Genomic DNA, 19,804 nt, shown 5'->3' on the forward strand with positions numbered 1-19,804 from the left:
TTTATTTATTTTTTAAAAGATTTTATTTATTTGGAGAGCAAACACATGTGTGCTAGAGAGCAGGGGGAGGGACAAAGGGAGAGGAACTAGCCAATTCCCCACTGAGAGCTGGGCCCAACATGGGCTCATCCCAGGACCCTGAGATCATGATCTGAGCTGAAGGCAGATACTTAACTGCTTAAAGGACTGAGCCACTGAGGTGTACCTAGGTAGTTTTTTAGATATCATACTAGGAAGCATAATCCATAAAAGAAAAAAACATAAATGCATAAATTAGATATGACCAAACTCTTAAAAAGGTTACTCTGTTAAAGACACTATTCATAGAATTAAAAAAAAAAAAGAACAAACTACCAAACTATGATCTAGAAAAATATCTACAAACCACATTTTTAAAAAATTATCTATTTATTTGAGGGAGAGAGAGTGTGTATGAGAGAGAGCACGGGGAGCTACAGAGGAAGGGAGAAGCCGGTTCTCAGGGAGCCCAATGGGGGCTTGATCCTAGGACCCTGGGGTCATGACCTGAGCTGAAAGCAGATGCTTAACTGACTGAGCCACCCAGGTGCCCTACAAATCACATATCTGATAAAGAACTGTACCTAGAAAATATTTTTTAAAACTTCAAAAAATCGACATTGAGAAAAAACTAACCCAATGGAAAAAATGAGTAAAAATCCAAAGATACACTTCACCCAGAAGATATATATGGGTAGCCAATAAACATATGAAAAGATGATCAAAATTAATATTCATTAAGGAATGCAAGTTAAAATGACAGTAAGAGACCAATATTGGCTCACTAGAATGGCTGATTTTTTTTTTTTTTAAGTTATAATACCCAGTATTGTCAGTAGCACAGAACAACTGAAACCTATAACTACTAGTGAGAATGTAAAATGGCATACTCAGTTTGGAAAATATTTTGGTAGTTTTTTACAAAATTGAACCCATATTTACCATCAGCTCTAGTCATTTCATACTTATTCACCCAAGGGAAATGTAAAAGTGTGTTCACATAAAAACCTGTGCATTGATGTGCTGATTGATTGATTGATTGATTTTTTAAGATTTTATTTATTTATTTGAGAGAGAGAACAAGCAGGGGGAGAGCAGAGAGAGAAGGAGTAGCAGACTCCCTACTGAGCAGGGAACTCGATGTGGGACTCTATCCCAGGACCCTGAGATCATGACCTGAGCCAAAGGCAGAGGCTTAACTGACTGAGCCATCCAAGCATCCCAAAGCAGTTTTATTAATAATCACCTAAACTAGAAGTAAACTAGATGTCCTTCAACCATTGAATGCATACCCAAACTATGGTATATCCATACAAAGAAAAACTGCTCAACAGTAATAACAATAAACATGAATGAATCTCAAGTGTCTTCTGTTACAAGAAAGGAGCCAGATTCAAAAGGCTTCATACTATATAATTCAATTAATAAAATATTCTGAAATATAACTCTTCCTGAAAGAAGTATTCTGATTTAAAAATGTAGAAAAAATAGAGAAATAGAATAATCACCATTAGAATACAAAGGTAATAATTTCTGTATGCAAGATCTACTATGGATGATAAAAGTAGTATGGAAAAGTTTGAAGCAAAACAGGATATTTGTATAGTGTAAATAATCTCCACCCACATATATACTAATTACAAAAAGGGAAAAGTAACTCTACAGTAGCTAATCTAGAAGACATCACCTTAACCAAGTGATCCATGCTAACACCCAGGAAGGCATATGGACATCATGTTTCCTCCAATACAATGCACTCAGAAAGGTACATAACTTATGTGATACTCCTGCCAAAAACACATAACTGAAAATCAAATTATGGAAAAACAATAGACACACCCAGACTGAGAGACATTCTACAAAGTAACTGACCAGTGCTCTTGAAAAGCATCAAGGTCATGAGAAACAAGGGAAACCCGAAGAATTGTCGCAGATTGGAAGATACTGAGGAGATGTGATAAGTGAGTGCAATGTGGGAGCTTGGATGGATTCTGGACAGATGAGGACAGTAGTGAAAATGCTGAGAGAATCTGAATAAAATTCTGTAGTTTAGTAAATAGTTCTCTACTGATATTTATTTCTTGGCTTTGATAATAATCCTATGGTTATGTAAAACATTAGCATCAGAGAAACTGAGTAAAGTTTTAGGGGAACTGTATTATTTTCACAACTGTTTTTGTAAGTCTGAAATTATATCTAAATGAAAATTAGAGAAAAGTCAGAGTAATGTATTCCAACAACAATAAAATAATCATTAAAATATTCATCATGAGATTAAATAAGGAGCTTGCTAGATTTCTATTCAATAACTTTATGAATAATTTTTTATTAGCAGTCACATATGCAAAGAGTCCATAATCATTTTCAGTAATTAAGACTTTTACTGGTCTAGGGGGTGCCTGGGTGGCTCAGTGGATGAAGCCTCTGCCTTCCATTCAGGTCATATCTCAGGGTCCTGAGATGGAGCCCTGCATCAGACTCTCTGCTTGGCGGGGAGCCTGTTTCCCCATCTCTTCTCTCTGCCTACTTGTGATCTCTCTCTCTGTCAAATAAATAAATAAAATCTTTAAAAAGAAAAAAATACTTTCACCGGTCTGTAGCTAAAAAGACCATCAGGAACCCAGTGAAGTTTCCTGAGGAATGACTGATGGCCTGAATTTTCAGTCTTGCAGAACAGTTCTTATTCAGTTCTATTAGATAGAATTAACCATAGCCCTTCTCCAATTTAGCATCATCAAACTTTTTGCCAGAAAAAAATTGCATCATGAATGATTGGGCAGGAATTTTTATTTTTGGAAATGAGTAAGGTTTCACCATCTAGATAATTCTATTTGATTTGATTTTGAGATATTAAAAGGCAATATTATGTATGCATAAAGTTGTATTTATATTCCTTTTTCTCTCCTAGTTCTTACAGTTTACAGTGTTATCTTCACATTGAGCAACTTGTTACTAGAATTTTTAACCGGTTCCATCTTATTACAGTCTACCCAATAATTAGGAGGCTGGTTAGGGAGAGGAGAGAGCCGCAGGAAGGAAACATTTAAGTTAGAGGCAGATCTAGGAAGGTCATTAGACTGCATGACCTTGAGAAAACCCAGATACTTAAACATGGAAAGAACAAGAATAAATTCCTCCTGAATACAGACGAAGTATATTCTCTGTTGTAAATAGGGAAGTATACTCTGGCAGAATATAAGCTGGTGATCCCAATTAGCCCCAATGCTGCTTGAACACAGAGATTCATAGGGCTACCAGAGCATGTCATCTTGTTCCTATATGTTACAGTCACACTTAGTTCTTTTTCTCTTATCAATATATATACATAATAATTCTGAATGGTAAATACTTTAGAGTAAATATCCTGAGAACCCACGGAGACTCCAGAAATTGCACAATAATAATTCATCACTATTTTCAGTAACAGCAAAGAGTAAATATTAAGGATGTTAAGAGAAGAGAGAAAATACAAAAACTCGAAATTTATTCTCTTTGTGCTGCCTCTCATGTTTCCTTTTCCCCTAGGTTGCACCGCTTTCTACTTTCATGCTATCAACGCCCCCCCGCCGACCCCAACCCTGCCGCCATTTGTTAACAGCATTTTTGGGGGCAGCAGCTCTGCCTTGAGCCTCAAGTTCTCTTGTGTCATGCTCACAATCTTCCTCATTTTTCATGACCAGTTTCATTTCACACTTTTCACAGGGGCTACTTCACCAATACCCCAAGGCCTCTCCTATCTCTTCAGCACATGATTGAAAAAAGGGAGACTGGTAACCCCAGAGGTGTCTGGGCCTTCCAGGTACCCACGTTCTTTTCATATCATAGTTCTCTATGTACCCATGTAGGGTGCACTTAGTACATTTCTTTCCATCTCCTCAGAGATTTGGAAGAGGAAGAGGCACATGGAAGAAATGAGAGTAAGTTTTAAGATGTTTTGTTATTTAACCTGAATGTATTCTAGGAGTCAGGAGACTAGTAAAGAACCAGAGGAGCGAGGTGCATGGACCCGATCCAGGAGGACAGGAGTCTAATTATTCCCTTTCTTATTCCCTGCTCAATACCCATTGCTTATTAAAGTGCTTTCTTATTCCCTGCTAAATACTCATTACTTATTGAAGTGCCTGGACAGAATGGTTAGGCACATAATAAATATTACTTGCATGAATGAAGACTAAACATTTGGAATGTAAGAAACCAGCATAATCTAATTTGCATTTTTAACCTACCATCTGACTACAGTGTGCACATACTTCACAGTCCACTACAAGCTGACCATCTTCAGATATGCTATAATGGGCTGTGCCCTCCTAATTGCCTCACCCAACAGAAGATTCTCAACCCTTATCTTTCTTGACTTCCCAGCTCATTTGATTCTATGGATCTCTCCCCCATTCTTAGGGGAAGAAACCTGTTTTCTCCTAGGTTGTTTCTTCCATCTCTTTCATTAGCTTTTCTTTTTCAGTTTGCCTGCTAAGGATCAGTTTTCTCAGTCTTCTAGGAAAGCTCACCCTCCCTCTAGCTTCAACTGCCAATCACTGCTCATCTGGGGACTACTTTTTAGATTTTAACCTATAGTCCAGACATCGACCCAGGTTCCGGAGGCTTTCTAGAAGTCTGTACATGTCTTAGGCATGTCAAGCACAGCATATACAAACTAGAATTCATTATTTTATCTCCAAATCTGTATTTCTCCAGAATTTTCTATTCCCTTACTTACATTAAACCAGAAACTTCTAAGGCATCTTGAAATTATCCCCATTCCGTTACTCTCCATGTATAATTTAGTCACTAAAGTATCCCAATTTAGCTTTGGAAACAGCTCTTGGAGCTATTCCCTTCTTCTTATCTTTACTTATCTAATCTATTTTCTCATTATTTTTCACTAGGGTTACTACATGAGCCTCCATACTGTTTTGCCTGTCTATAATTTTTTTTTCAATATGTAACCTGTACTGTTATCACTTTGCTCCAGATGCTTCGGATGCCTGCAATATCCTGATTTCTTACTTAGCCACAAGGGTTGAGAAGCTATTTCCTCTGCCTGGAAAATTTGCCTACCAAATCTTGGCATGGCTTGATCTTTCATTTATTCAGGTTTCTTTTCTCTTTACCTAAAATCATATTCATACATTTAATTGCTTTTGGTGTCTTCCAGTAGATAGCTCTTTTTCAATAATGTATTACCAGTATCTAGAAGAGTGGGCATCCAATAAATATTTACTGAATAAGTAAATGTGTACATTAATAATAACTGTATCCAAAATAACACACATCATACTGGGAAATATGGCTTACTGGCTTGTTGCTCCCAGTGGACTGATACCAACAAGTGGGCTTCTCAAGAGTATTGAGTGCTTCTTTTCTCTAGCTCTAGGTTTTAATCAGCAATAATGTCTAATACCTGGTGATACTCAGGAAATTTTCCTTGGAAAACAAAGCAAGAACACAACTCTCAACCTACTTTAGCTAGCAGAGAAGTTGAACTCCGAAGGTAGGGGTAATAACCATCTTATTTATTTCATTAGAATCAGATATGCAGAATACTTACCCCTTTAATGTATACTCCTTATATCCAAACCTTGATTTTGCTTACAGGAACAATTTTACCCACACTTTTCCTCCTCACAGATGCTAAGATAAAAGTTTATTGAAGGTACTTTTTGTTTCTTCCTGAACCTCTCTATCTTCTCTTTGGATCACTGATACAAACCTGAAGTTATTAAAAAAAACAGACAACAACTTGGAAGTGGGGTGATAAGTTATCATGGTACAAATTCTTTTCACCAACATCTTGTGACATTCCTCTTCCTTTGGCAAAGGAATGGAATCCAAAATATTAGGGCTAGATGTGACCTTTGCTGTTTTCTAGTCCAACCTTCATATCTTAATCTTTTTGTGTGGAGGGAAAAAATTGAGGCTTAAAGACATTGAGTGACTTGTCTGAGACTCTGTAACAGGCAGTAGGATACACACCATGGTGGAGAAACAGGTATCATAATAGTTAAAAACTTGGACAGTGTATTACTTGACAAGTAGAATGTACTTCTGGGACCAGAGAGACAATTCTTCTGTATTTACTGTACAATGTACTTGACTGGCTGGAATCTGCTCTCTGACTTAGAGTCTGTGCAAACTCACCGAAATTGTCTGGAAGGAACCCACAATATTCTGGATTATTTAAAGAGGGTTTGGGCAGACCCAGCACTTTCTGTTATAGTTGTTAGGGACATCCAACAATGAAATGAAGTTATGTTGGGGAATTTGTTTGCCATTCTGATTGGCTTCTATACTCCTTTCTAGATCTATGATTTGTTAGAGATGTAGTTGTTCTATCTAAATTTAATTATCAGCTACTAAGCTGGAAGAGGGGAACTTCATTAGTTCTCTTTTGTTTCTTCCTTCCATCATGGGTATTCAGACTGCTGGGCCTGGTCTTCTGGAGTGTGGTTACAGCACTGTATTGCTTCATTATCTAACCATAGTTCTTATCTTTTTATAGAAGGGTAACTTTTTCTCTTTTGGACTATGTAATTAATGACACTGGTATATACCTTACCAGTTACAAATTGCTACTATCCATGCCACTAATGGCTACAAGTCTGTTCTCTAGCTAATGGCTTCTATTTGCTTCTTGGAGGAAAAGTATGTGCTAAACACATGGTTTAGCTTGATTAATCCCTTTTTATACCAGTTTTATCTTAACAGGTTAATGTAATTGTGATGTGTATCAAATAAATAAGTTCAACTTTTATCACACATACTTTTTATATAATGCAGCTTTTCATCATTTAACTTTAAAGTTCAAAATAAAGATAGCTATAATACCAAATATGAAAGAGCAAAAGCATTCCCAGGAACATTATAATAGGTATTTCTCAGAGAAAAAAAAGTATACATAAGATAAAAGGTATGCATATTAAGAATTTATAAAAGGATCTGATAATATTTTGATCTATAATTTTGCATTACTTTCAACTGAGAGTCTCTGTGTTTACTTCAGAGAACCCCAGGATACTCTACTAAAGTGACTGCATAAACCTATCCTGCATCTTTATCTTTGTCAATATTATCTTTTATGCAATATGGTAGTCCTTAGGGAGCATTAATTGCTAGATATCTTTTAGCTACTTAAGGCCAATCTTGGAACAATTACCATGTATTTATGGGAATGAGGCATTCATTTATTTATTGCCCTCTCTTAAAAATCTCATAGCACTGGAGTCAAGAAGATAACAGTATAAATATGCCCACTTATCTTTGTGTGAATTATGCCTTTTTCCATCTCCACCACCCACCTCAGCAGCAGCACAACAACCTTATATGGGGCTCACTTGTACAAGTTGAAACTGTAATGATGGTTGCCACTCAAAAGCATATTGAGCCTGTCCTTTCTTAATTATCTTTTTTTTTAAATTTTTTTCCTTCCTTCCCTGCTTCCCTCACTTCTTTATTTTTCTTGAAATAGAAAAAAGACCTTGAATTAGGGAGCATAAAAATCTGGCTTTGTAGAGGTCACTGTTCCCATTTTTAAGACAAGATTGTCAGAAATGTCAAACAGTCACTGTGTTAGTTGTTTGCATGTTTATGTGAAATAAATAGAGTATTTCAAACTGGCAGACAGGTGCCATAGACTATCTCATTAAACCCATTCAGCTGATTAAGATAACTAAATCTTACTACTTCATGGGACTATAAATCTTTTTCCTTTTTATATACTTTTATGCATATATATGCATATAAAATATATGATAATATGTGAATAAAATACATAGGACTATATGACAAAGTCATATAATATTATTTATAAAAAGGGAGAAAGAAAAGGTCTAATAATTTTCAATCCCTAAATACATTATTTGACACTTCTTTCCAGATATTACATGCAAAAATACACATAAGAGGACTTCAATATTATATTTAAATTGTTATTTTAAATGCTTTGCAGATATGCAAAGATATAGAAGCCAACTTTAAAATTGTATTTTTCCTTCCAGAGAGATATAAGATGGAAGGAATGACTTGAAAAGTTCATGCTAAATTAATGACAAGGAAGTCAGAAAATAAAAACAAAATAATTAACATGCTATTTCTTCTCTCTCTTTCTGTCTCTTTTAGATTATAGTCTTTGCTAGCTATTGTGGTATAGCTGGATCTTTCCAAATTTTACATTTTAGAAGTAATTTATTTACATTTTAGAAGTAATTTATTTCACTAACCTAAATATTTGATTTTAAAAACTAGTACTATATCATTTTATTCAGATTGTCATTTACTTAATGCTATTTAATTCAGATAAGATAAAGATAATTAAAAGTATAAAACTCGTTCATTCACTGAATGATATAAAAATATAGATATAGAAAAATATAGAAATATATTTATAGATATATATAGATATAGGAAAAAAACCCAACACACACACATGTACACACACATAACACACACATACACAGAGTCAAAAAGACCTCAGCTTGAATCCTGCCATGCTACTAACTATGGGTTAGAGGTCTTTTTACAGGTTAATTAGTCAGAGCTTCAGTGGATGATAATCACAGTAGTTGCTATGAAAATGAAATGGTAAACTATATGTGTAAAGTGCCTGGCACATAACACCAGTGATGGCTACCATTTAATGTGGTTTATTATAACACATCCTATGCTAAATGCTGTATACATTTACAAATTTATTTATTTATTATTTATTTTAAAGATTTTATTTATTTATTTGACAGAGAGAGAGATCACAAGGCAGAGGCAGGCAGAGAGAGGGGGGAGCAGGCTCCCTGCTGAGCAGAGAACCTGATGCAGGGCTTGATCCCAGGACCCTGTGATCATGACCTGAGTTGAAGGCAGAGGCTTAACCCACTGAGCCACCGGCACCCCTACATTTACAATTAGCAATAATCGCGCCTCGGATAAATCTCATTGGCTACAATACTGCCACATTTACAAATTTAATCCTTACAGTATTTCCTATGGAGTAGGAACTATTTAGGCCCTATTTTTATAGATGTGGAAGTAAAGGCTAAAGATGGCAAATAATTTAAAGCTGCACAAGTCTTGAGTGGCAAGAGTAGACTTCTAACTTTTCAAAACTTTGTGGCTTAAAACAACAGTCATTTTATCCTCTTTCACAATTTTATGGGTTGACTGGATTGAGCTGGGCAGTTCCTTTGCTCTACAAGATCTCAACAGCAACTACAGCCATCTGTGGGTGGTGGTGGTGTTAGTGGGGAGAGGTTGCAATGTCTGAGATGGTTTATCTCAAGCCTGGCATTCAGGCTGTCTGCAGGGGGTGCAGACAGAGCTGTTGACTAGACAGTCTTGCTTTTCTCCTCTCTGCAGTACTGCTTGACGCCTCACCATATGGACTGGCTTTGCTCAGAACTGGAGGCTGGGTTACAAGAAGGAGTGTTGCAAGAGGACAGGCTCCAAAGTGCAGACATGTAAGATACTTCCACTTTCATCACATGTGTTAAATGTCCCATTAGCCAAGGCCAGTCACATGGACAAGCCCAGAATCGATGGAGAGAACAACAGAAGTACATAAATGCTGGCAGGCACCATTACAGTCACTAAAGTAACAGACCAGTCCAACAGCTGTCATCAAGAGAGAGGGAGGCAAACCGTTAGAGACTCTTAACTATAGAGAACAAACTGAGGGTTGCTGGAGAGAGGTGGGTGGGGGATGGGCTAGTGGGGGATGGGCATTAAGGAGGGCACTTGTGATGAACACTCGGTGTTATACATAAGTGATGAATTACAAAATTCTACTTCTGAAACTAATATTACACTATATGTTAATGGGAATTTAAATAAAAACTTAAAAAAATAGAAAACCATAAAAAGGGAAAAAAAAGCGCTTTTGTGTCTTTCAGACTATGGAGGCTGTCGATACTCTTCTGTTCCCTTTGGTCCAAACGTTGGTCAGTGCCTTGTGAGAAAGACTTAGGAGGACATAGCCAATTAATGTTTTTCATAAGTTTTTATATTTTCCTGCTTTCAAATATGACATGAAATTTTAATTTTTTTATAAATGGTTTTAAAAGAAATTTTGGTTTATGAAAAAATGTGTCTCAAAGATTATTTTTTATGAGTCTTTTCAATGCCATTCTCTGTTAGGTTTTATATGTTATAGTTCATTAGTGAATAAAATAAGGAGAGATGTAGTTAAGGTTTGTGTGCTATCATTATTCAAATAAAAGTGATTATATAGCAATCTATTTCTTAGATTATAAGATTAATTTTGTATTTGGAAGAAACTTCAAAGGAATGGCTTTGATCCCACTATTTCTATAAAAACGGGATTTTTTCACAAAGTTGCAATTCTTATATCCATTTTATATAAATTATAATAATTTAAATCTAATGGCATTTTGTAGATGGGTTCCATGTTTAAAAGTCTTACTTCAGATAAAACATCTATATTTGTATATGAGATTTTTTCTAAACAAAAATATTTTACTTTAATGACCCAAAATACTCAAAGTGTTTCTTCTACTCATATTAAAATTTTACAGCTTTAGAAGAAGTGAATAGCTTATAGAGATTAGGAAAAATATATAATACTTTATTTTTGATTCATTACTTCAAGTTAAAATAACAAATGATTTATAGGTAATAAATACCATTTCAAAGCTGTTTGGTGACCAGTGCAAACTCTGATAATGTCATAGCCAAATATCAAGGCTCTGAGGGATGATATCAGAAATTAAACTATCCCCTTAATGGCTGTGGTATTGCTCTTAAGTTTTTGTTTGTTTGTTTGTTTTTTAAGGAACTGAGATAGAAATATATAAAAGAAGTCATGAAGAAAATCAGTACTTACTTTTTGTCACAACACCTTCTAGTCGAATGATATTTGGATGGTCAAACTGACCCATGATACTAGCTTCTCTTAGAAAATCTCTTCTTTGTCGATCCATGTGGCCACCTTTCAAAGTTTTAATGGCAACGGGTATCTCTCTTTTTCCTGGTGTCTTCAAACGTCCACTACAGACTTCTCCAAATTCTCCTTAAAATAAGAACAAAAGCAGTTGTTTGTTTAAAAAGAATAACTACATCCGGAAGAATTGCCTTTGTCATATGATAGCATCTTTTTGTTTTTTTAACATAATGACTGTCAAGGGTGTCATTTACACATGGAGATTTCTTTCTTATAAATTGAATTTGTAATGACAATATACTTGATCAGCATCATTTATAATGAATAATGGAATGCATTTTCCTATGGGGTAGGACGGGGACTATCATTGATAGTTCTCCCTGATCTCTAGAAAAATTATGACTAGCAGAATTGGTGATGCTAATTTAATTCTATAGAAAAGCAATCGCTGGGGCGCCTGGGTGGCTCAGTGGGTTAAGCCGCTGCCTTCGGCTCAGGTCATGATCTCAGGGTCCTGGGATCGAGTCCCGCATCGAGCTCTCTGCTCAGCAGGGAGCCTGCTTCCTCTTCTCTCTCTCTGCCTGCCTCTCTTCCTACCTGTGATCTCTCTCTGTCAAATAAATAAATAAAATCTTTAAAAAAAAAAAAAAAAAAAAAAAAAAAAAAAAAGAAAAGCAATCGCTGCATAACATTTCCTGTTCCTATTCTTAGTACTGATATATGGGCCAAATGCCTCACTATTCAGGGAATCCATCAGGCAAAGTAGTGGATTTGACCCTGTTAGGCCATATGTCTGAGCTTCACTACCATCAGAAATCAATGCATGGGTCAATTGGTATATGAACATATTGAAATGACTACCCTGACTTCAACTATAATAGGTGATTATACAAACCAAATTACAAGTTACATGGCTGTAATGCAGATATAGTAGGATGATCTATGGCTCAACAATGATTTCATTGCATAGTAAGGAATAATAGCCAAATATTTATGATTAATTTACTACATGTATATCCAGTGATAGAGTGCTATGAGTTTCAAAGAATACGAGTTGGTCTCTGTTCTTAGAAGCTTATAATCGAGTAGAAGAGTTTAGCTGAATATAAGTAAAACACGTTAAGAACATAAGAACCAATCTCTGCAAATGCTGTATTCTTTAAGTAAAAACGGTGGTTTCTGGAAGACTTCTTGTAGCAGGTCAAACTTTTGCTGGACCTTGAGCGATGGGTGCAATATTTGGATATTCAAGAAAAACAGTGACATTCCAGAGAGTGAGAAAAGTGAAGACAAAATTTCAAAGGTTGGAAGCCATAAAGACACAGGGATGACTAGAGGGATTATCGTGGGGAAGAAGGTTGGACGTTTTCTCAGTGAAATTCAGTAAGTTCAATAAAGTTTAAAATTCAAGACTTAAATTTTCTGAGACCAACTACCTTCATTTACTTAAAAGTATGATGCTTGATCACCAATTTATTAATCTGGAAAGTGAAGATACTAATAAAACCTTCCATAATTCTGTAATGTTGTAAGGATATTAGGAAGATCAAAAGTGATGACACATGTAAAAGTCCTTGTCAACTGTAAAGCGTTATTCATGTGCTTTAAGTTATATGAATCTTTGGAATGGTCAAAAAAATGAAAATTAAACAATCCCCAATTGGTTTATTAGCTAGAAGTTCTGGCTAATAATTCAATGCAATGTAAATTTGAGTGTAGAGGACCAAATTAAATTTTTGTAGTATCACAGATTTCAGTTATCTGTATTTTCTTTGGAGCAATTCATTATAGTTAACCTAATATTGACTCCATATCAATATTAAGTACTTCTTGGTATAAATGCTAGGATATTGTTTAAATAAAAAACAGAAACAAAAACAATGTAAGAAGGAAACAAGCCAAAATGTTGCTTCTCAAATTATGTGCAACATGTCCATTAGAAATAGAAAGCAGTCTAACAAGAGGGTTTACTCTATACATGTTAAGCCAACAAATAAGCAAACAGAAAACACAGACTACAGTGGGATCCCTAAGTTCAGAGCCTATGATATGGGAGTTTTACAAATCTTGTTTAATTTGACATCCAAACAAGAAATATCTTTTTTGCTTAATGATGCTCTCAACCTCTTTTTATGCTCACAGGGAAAAGAAGCCACAGTTTTTCAGTTTTGTTTGTAATATATATATATTTTTATTTTTCAAAAGATTTTCACTCAGACATAAAAAAATGGCAGTTGATAGAGACGTTCAACCTCTAAGGGCTCTGAACCTTGAAAGAAAAGGTATGTACATACATTTAAGTTAATGTCTGATATACCCAAGCCTACTAACTTGAAATTCCTTCTCAAATCACTGTGGTTTGTCATATGAATATCCAGAACAAGACAGGTATTTCTTCTTTTCTTTTACCTTGCCTTAGTAAGTCTGCTAGTAAATCTAAAAGCTTAGCAATATGTTAAAACTCCTCACCTGCCATGAACCAATAATCCAAGTGATTTTCTGTTAACATTTCATAGTAATCCAAATAAACTTTTGAATATAGTGAAATGAACAGAAAAATCTGTTGTTATTTGATCAAGGCAGGCAGAGTGGTAATTTTCTTTGGTTTTCTGTTGTCTGAAATTCATGTATCCTATTATCACCAGGCAGGTGTTTTCTTCATGTCAAACTTTGCACGATCAAGCTGTTATCACACTTATTTCAATGACACTAAATATGGTTGCCTCAATTAAAGATCTGAGACGCCTAGCACATTCTTTAGGAAAATCCAAAAAAATTCAGTCACAGAACGTATTAAAACCCTTATCTGTGGTAGGCCTGCCTGTATCAAACATATCAGACAGCAAGGAAAAAATTTTTTTAAAATTAAATGCATAATTTAAGATATTACCAAAGATTGATCTATTATATTGTTGTCCTTGCAGCAAGAGTGGAGGCCCTGTATATAACCTTAAATAAGATAAATCATTCCTCAATAAGATGTGTAGACATTTATATATCCTGGTTAGTCCATCATAACTCATGACTATAGGAATATGGTGTTAACCTCAGATATTTTTCCTTTCCAATCATTTTCACCATCATTGTTACCCAGGTAGCTCTTATACAGTGCTTACTACCATGAGTCAGGTCTAAAAACTAAATATGTACTTTAACCTCGACAGCAAACCTTTGAGGTGGGTACCATTATTTTCTTCATTTTACAGTTGAAGAAGCTGAGATACATGAGCTAAATGACTTATCTATGGTGACATAGCTAAAAAGTAATAAAACTATAATTTGAGCGCAGGAAGTCTGACTTCATGGTCCATGCTTATAACCACTCTTTTTTGCCAGCTGGGATGTTTATCACAGTTAACATTTTGTTATTATGCTATAACAATTAGTATTGGATTTTCCATATAAAGTCTACCTAACCAAATAAAACTGTGGGAGAATGGTAGAGGTAGTGAGGGACCATACATTTTGGAGGATTGTCATCTCACAATTTCTTGGAGGCTTTCCAAACTTTTCTTCTCCATGTTCTGAGAGTCTGTTTCTCCCCTACCTCCAACCTCTTGAGCATCTCTCTCAGGTCTAATGAGGTATTTTGCTCTTCACATTTTCTGTTTCTCTCTGACAGGAATGCTCTCCACAAACTGTCTCCCTTCATCCCTGTCTCCATCCTCCTCAGTCTTTCTCTATGTGGATGGCTTCTTAGTAGCAGTGAAGGCCGAGATTTGAGGTTCCTCCTTCAAAAAACTTCCTCTGATTGATCGATAGAATTTAATCCCTACTACCTTCCTTCCCAAATGAAAAAGAAAAAAAAATTAGCTGATCTACAATCAGAATCTGGCCTCGTTTTCAGAGCTGGGCTATGTTATTCTCCTATCACACACTATACTAGACTTGACAAGGTCATCCTGAGAGCGTGGTAAAATGAGATAGGCAAAATTTTGCCTAAGCAATGACAAAGAAAGGCAACATCATGTGCCAAAATGCTAAATATGCCCACCTCTTGGCTAAAATGAGTAGCTGCTGCTTCTTTACCAGTTATAACCTTATTCTTGTTCGCGTCTCCCCTCCATGTAGATAAAATTCTTTAAGATACTGTAGTGTAAGTCCTAAAATTAAAGCCCAATATTATGTGTTGCTTTAATATCTGGTGGAAATTGGGAAGGATTCAAATAACCTTCCCAAAGTCTCTCCCTTGCACTCTGCTCCCATACATAAGGTCTTCCAGCCAAACATCCCTCTTTATCAAATGGATCAGATATTGTTTTTCCTTATTCCTGCGTAGCAGGTTCTACTTTCCTATCAGTCTGTAGAATGATTCAAATAAGCCAATCACATCCTCCTAAGGGAACCAGGGGTGCCTCATCCTACATCCTGTTACAGCCCTCTGGTTATTTGTTAGGTTCCAAAGTGTAACCACTGTCCCCTTCACCCCTGGGCTGAATACATACAGTTAATAAATATCAACCAATCTCATCTGCCTAATGTAAGGTGTTGTGTGTTTGGCATCCCATGGTCCTAGGGTGAGGATCTCAGTCATGTCAACAGAGTAAAGCACTCTACGTGGGAATACAAATTAGCTCAGCCACTATGGAAATCAGTATGGAGACTCCTCAAAAATTTAAAATAATAGAAATACCACATGATTCAATAATTCTAGCATTGGGTATTTACCCCCATCCCCAAATGAAAAAAGGGTACTGAAGATATACCTACACTCCCATGTTCATTGCAACATTATTCATAATAGCCAAGATATGGAAGCAACCTAAGTGTCCACTGATAGGCAAATGGATAAAGAAGAGGTGGTATATATACACAACAGGGTATTACTCAGCTAACAAAAAGAATGAGATTTTGCCATTTGCAACAATATGGATGAACCTAGAGGGCATTATGCTAAGTGAAATAAGTCAGAAAAGTACCATATCATTTCACCCATGTATGGAATCTAAAAAACGAAATGAATAAAGAAAAAAGCAGAAATGGTCCTATAAATACAGAGAACTGGAGATAGCCAAAGGAGAACTGGTGGGGAGATGGGCAAGAAAGGATTAAGGGGAGTGGGAAGTTCAGGCTTCCAGTTATGGAATGAGTAAGTCACAGGGATGAAAGAGGCAGCATAAAGAATATAGTAAATGGTATTGTAACAGTGTTGTATGCTGACAGGTGGTAGTTACACTTGTAATGAATATAGCATAATATATACAATTGTTGAATCACTATGTTGTACAACTGAAACTAATGTAACATTATGTGTCAACTATATATGTCAGTAAAAATAAATACGATAAAAAATACTTAATATAAAAAAACCCAAGCACATACTCAATTACAGAATTGTTGCTGCTTTCTGACAGCATCTTATCTTAGAGCAAACTTCTGCTTCCTTAGATTTCCCACATCATCCAATCAAAGCCCAAATTCTATAATAGGTTTCATCTAACATTCCCTTACTGGCAAAAACTATAGTTCTACATGCTGTGTGTTTTTCCTTGCTGAAATGAACAATAAACCCTAGTTTTCAACTATAGTGTGATTTTGTGATCTTTGCCTTGAGAGTATTAGTATAACATATTACTGTATAGCACTTTTGATTATTTGACATTCATTTTTAATAACCTTATACATTTGGTATGTATAGCTCCATTTCAAAAATGTCGCCTTGACCAGGTCAACTATAAGTCAGAAAGGCATGGGCCTTGACATCTTTATCTTTTGTTGTATCCACAGTACCTAGAACATAACAAACAACTCCTTAATATTTGTTGAATGAACAGAATGAATAAATTGGGGGGTAGATCTAGACCCATAGTTGGGATACTTTGAGTAGAGGGATTTTTCTAATATAGTAACTGTTTAAAAAAATTACAGTCTCCTTTGCTTTCTTTTCATTGTTTACATTTGAGAGATGCCTCAATATTTTCTGCAGTTTTTTTTTTAAACTTAACTGTACATATTCCACTTTCCTTCCTGAGTGTGAAGGCAACAGGAAGAATATCTTTGTGTCATATTTAAAAAGACATTAAAAAAGAAGACCCATAAAGGAAAAACATATAGCTAATTTTAAATTTAATTCTAGAGGGATTTATTAGTCTCTTCAGGACTTAAGGTAAATTCCATTATTCTTAATGTTATCAGAGGGGTCAACTACCCAACTGTATTCAGGCACTTATGAAATTCTATTGGATTTCTTCCCAATACATACCTTCTACAGTGAAAGAGAACAACAATTTTCAGAAATTTTATAATTTCACACCAGTTGAAATCATATTTAATATTGAACGCTTCTGATTCAACTTCACAGAAAAATTCAACATGATGCAAGATTTCTCATGTTTAACAAGATTTCTCAGTAGGAAGAGTTGATTAAGACATGGGAGAGGAAAGGTTCTTAGAAAGTAGGGCTTCTATGTACATCTTCACCACTAATTTGTTTTGTGGTATTAGAGGAAGTCACATTATTTCTTCCTGCTTTAGTATCTTTGGGGAAAGGGGTTTTAAATATCTACCACCTAGTTACTTTTTGAGAGATAAAGAGTAAGGTGTAAATACTTGCAAAGCTTTTTGAGTCCTAAAAAGTTTCAATGTAACCACTGAATCTTCTCAAATTATGCTGGATCCACAGAAGAAATGTTAAATATGTTATTCTAAGTATCCTTCATGGCGAGGCTCTTAAAATCTAGGTCAGGAAACAGGATTTCTTTAAGACCTGAGAAAGACATTTTTAACTTCCTCATCAAACAACAGGTAAGGATTTTTTCAGTGAATGAATTAAATAACACCTTATCCCATATTATCTATTTTTTTCCCCACACATGAGATAGCTTCTTTTTATTTCTGTTTTTTTTTAATGACATAATTCCTTCAAATTTTTGTGATGTGCATATAGTAAGAGGATGCAAGACAGCAATCCAGAAGCATTAAGAATGCAATCATTCTAGATGGCTGGAAAGTTGACTCTTGACTTCAGTGCACTCATCTCTGCCCCCTGCCCCAATATTTGGAAAGTTACACTGTATTTTCATGCTTTGTTTGTGCATGGAAGTGTTTCTCCACACAAACTTCCTAGATGATGGGCCCTTTTGTTCATAATCAGCATCCAATTTCACAGCCCAGTCAGTTGTGTGGAGTGGCCAGCTTCTGTAATCACAGTCATGCCTACAGTGCTGCTTCTCAATGCACTTTCCAAACAGCATTTGATGTTGATGCATGTATGCTGTCTACTGGCAAACACATCTATTTCTGTCAAACAAAGCCCTGCATTTGATAAAAATTTGTCTTTGTTTATTTACTTGAGGCAAAAGGGGACTTTCATTGTGTTACAGGGCTTGCTTTTCAATAAAATTCTGCCTTTATTATTAGGACACATGAGAGTGAGTCAACATGCTGGCAACAGCTGACAAGAAAATATTATCTGATTGATTCATTAATAAGAATTTAAGGATGCTAGTACAATAAACATTCCTTTAAAAGTCTGAGTTGACTGCTCCTTGCTTCATGCTTCCCTGTTTTCCTGGATCAACTATGATTCTAGTGCTAGTGTCTCTTGGTTTCAACTATTAACTCATTATGTTTTTCCTTACTAACTTTAAACATCTTAAAAGCAGAGGCCATATTCTTTTTTTGTTTTTATATCTCATCTTTTACAATTTTCATTTTGTGTTTTAAAAATTTACATGATATATTAATATTATAGTATTAATTGTAATGATTGGGTTTGGGGAAAATGTTTAAACATTTCTGGGCATATCACAATAAAAACTAGTATTAAAAACAAATATTTACATGACAATAGGCTTCTTGTAGCATCATGATGCATCTGAAGTAAGGCAGGAGTGGCTAAATCTATGATATACTTCTACTCCAAATTCCAGTGTGTGGATTTTTTCCCATCACCACGAAGCAATTCTACACCAGCTTGGTGTCCTACAAGTCAACTCAATTCTGACACTCTTAACATGGAGATCCCACCGGGTAAGTGTTTAGTACTACAAGACTCCCCTTTTCTCTCCATTTTATTTTATTTTATTTTTTAATTTAAATTTAATGAACATGTAATGTATTATTAGTTTCAGAGGTAGAGGTCAGTGATTCATCAGTATTATACAATATCCAGTTTTCATTACATCATGTGCCCTCCTTAATGTCCACCACCCAGCTACCCCATCTGCCAAGGCCCCATCCCTTCTAGCAATCCTGTTTGTTTCTTATGATTAGGAGTCTCTTATGCTTTGTCTTCCTCTCTGATTTTGTCTTGTTTTACCTTTTTCCTCCTTCCCCCATGATCCTCTGTTTTGTTTCTTAAATTGCACAAATGAATGATATCATATGATAATTGTCTTTCTCAGCTTGACTTATCTCACTGAGCATAATATGATTTAGCTACACCTAGGTCGTTGCAAATGGCAAGATGTCATTTTTCATTTTTTCGATGGTAGTACTCCACTGTGTAAGTGTGTGTGTGTGTCTGTGTGTGTATGTACATATAAGTATATATATATACATACTATATATATATATATATATATATATATATATATATATGCTTTACATCTTCTTTACTCCCAAAATATAAATGTGATCTGAAAAGGCACCCCAATGTTTATAGCAGCAATGTCCACAATAGCCAAACTATGGAAAGAGCCCAGATGTCCATCAACAGATAAATGGACACAGACCATATCTTATTGGTCTTTATACTTCAGCACCTAGCAAGAGTCCTAGCATCAAATAGGTACTCAACAATTTGTTGAAGGAATAAAACTGCCATATGCTTAAACTTTATGGGTACATCATCAAGGAGGGGTTGAGGATTTAACTTCATGATTCAAGCACAGGATTATTTATTATTGATTGAATTTAATTCTTTCTTTCTTTTAAGATTATTTATTTATTTATTAGAGA

The 19,804-nt window shown here is 35.3% G+C and overlaps 1 protein-coding gene across 4 annotated transcripts in view; it reads right to left on the reverse strand.

Annotated features, from left to right (window-relative positions):
- EPHA6 (EPH receptor A6) overlaps positions 1–19,804 on the reverse strand; it is an 881,405-nt gene that overhangs the window by 187,211 nt on the left and 674,390 nt on the right. For all 4 annotated transcript variants that reach the window (XM_032351621.1, XM_032351616.1, XM_032351619.1 and 1 more), the window contains one exon: positions 10,847–11,032. In XM_032351621.1, coding sequence (XP_032207512.1) covers positions 10,847–11,032 — 186 coding nt within the window. The remainder of the gene's footprint in view (positions 1–10,846; positions 11,033–19,804) is intronic.

This window comes from Mustela erminea, chromosome 1, assembly GCF_009829155.1.
Source record: "Mustela erminea isolate mMusErm1 chromosome 1, mMusErm1.Pri, whole genome shotgun sequence".
In the NCBI taxonomy this organism is placed as follows: Eukaryota; Metazoa; Chordata; class Mammalia; order Carnivora; family Mustelidae; genus Mustela; species Mustela erminea.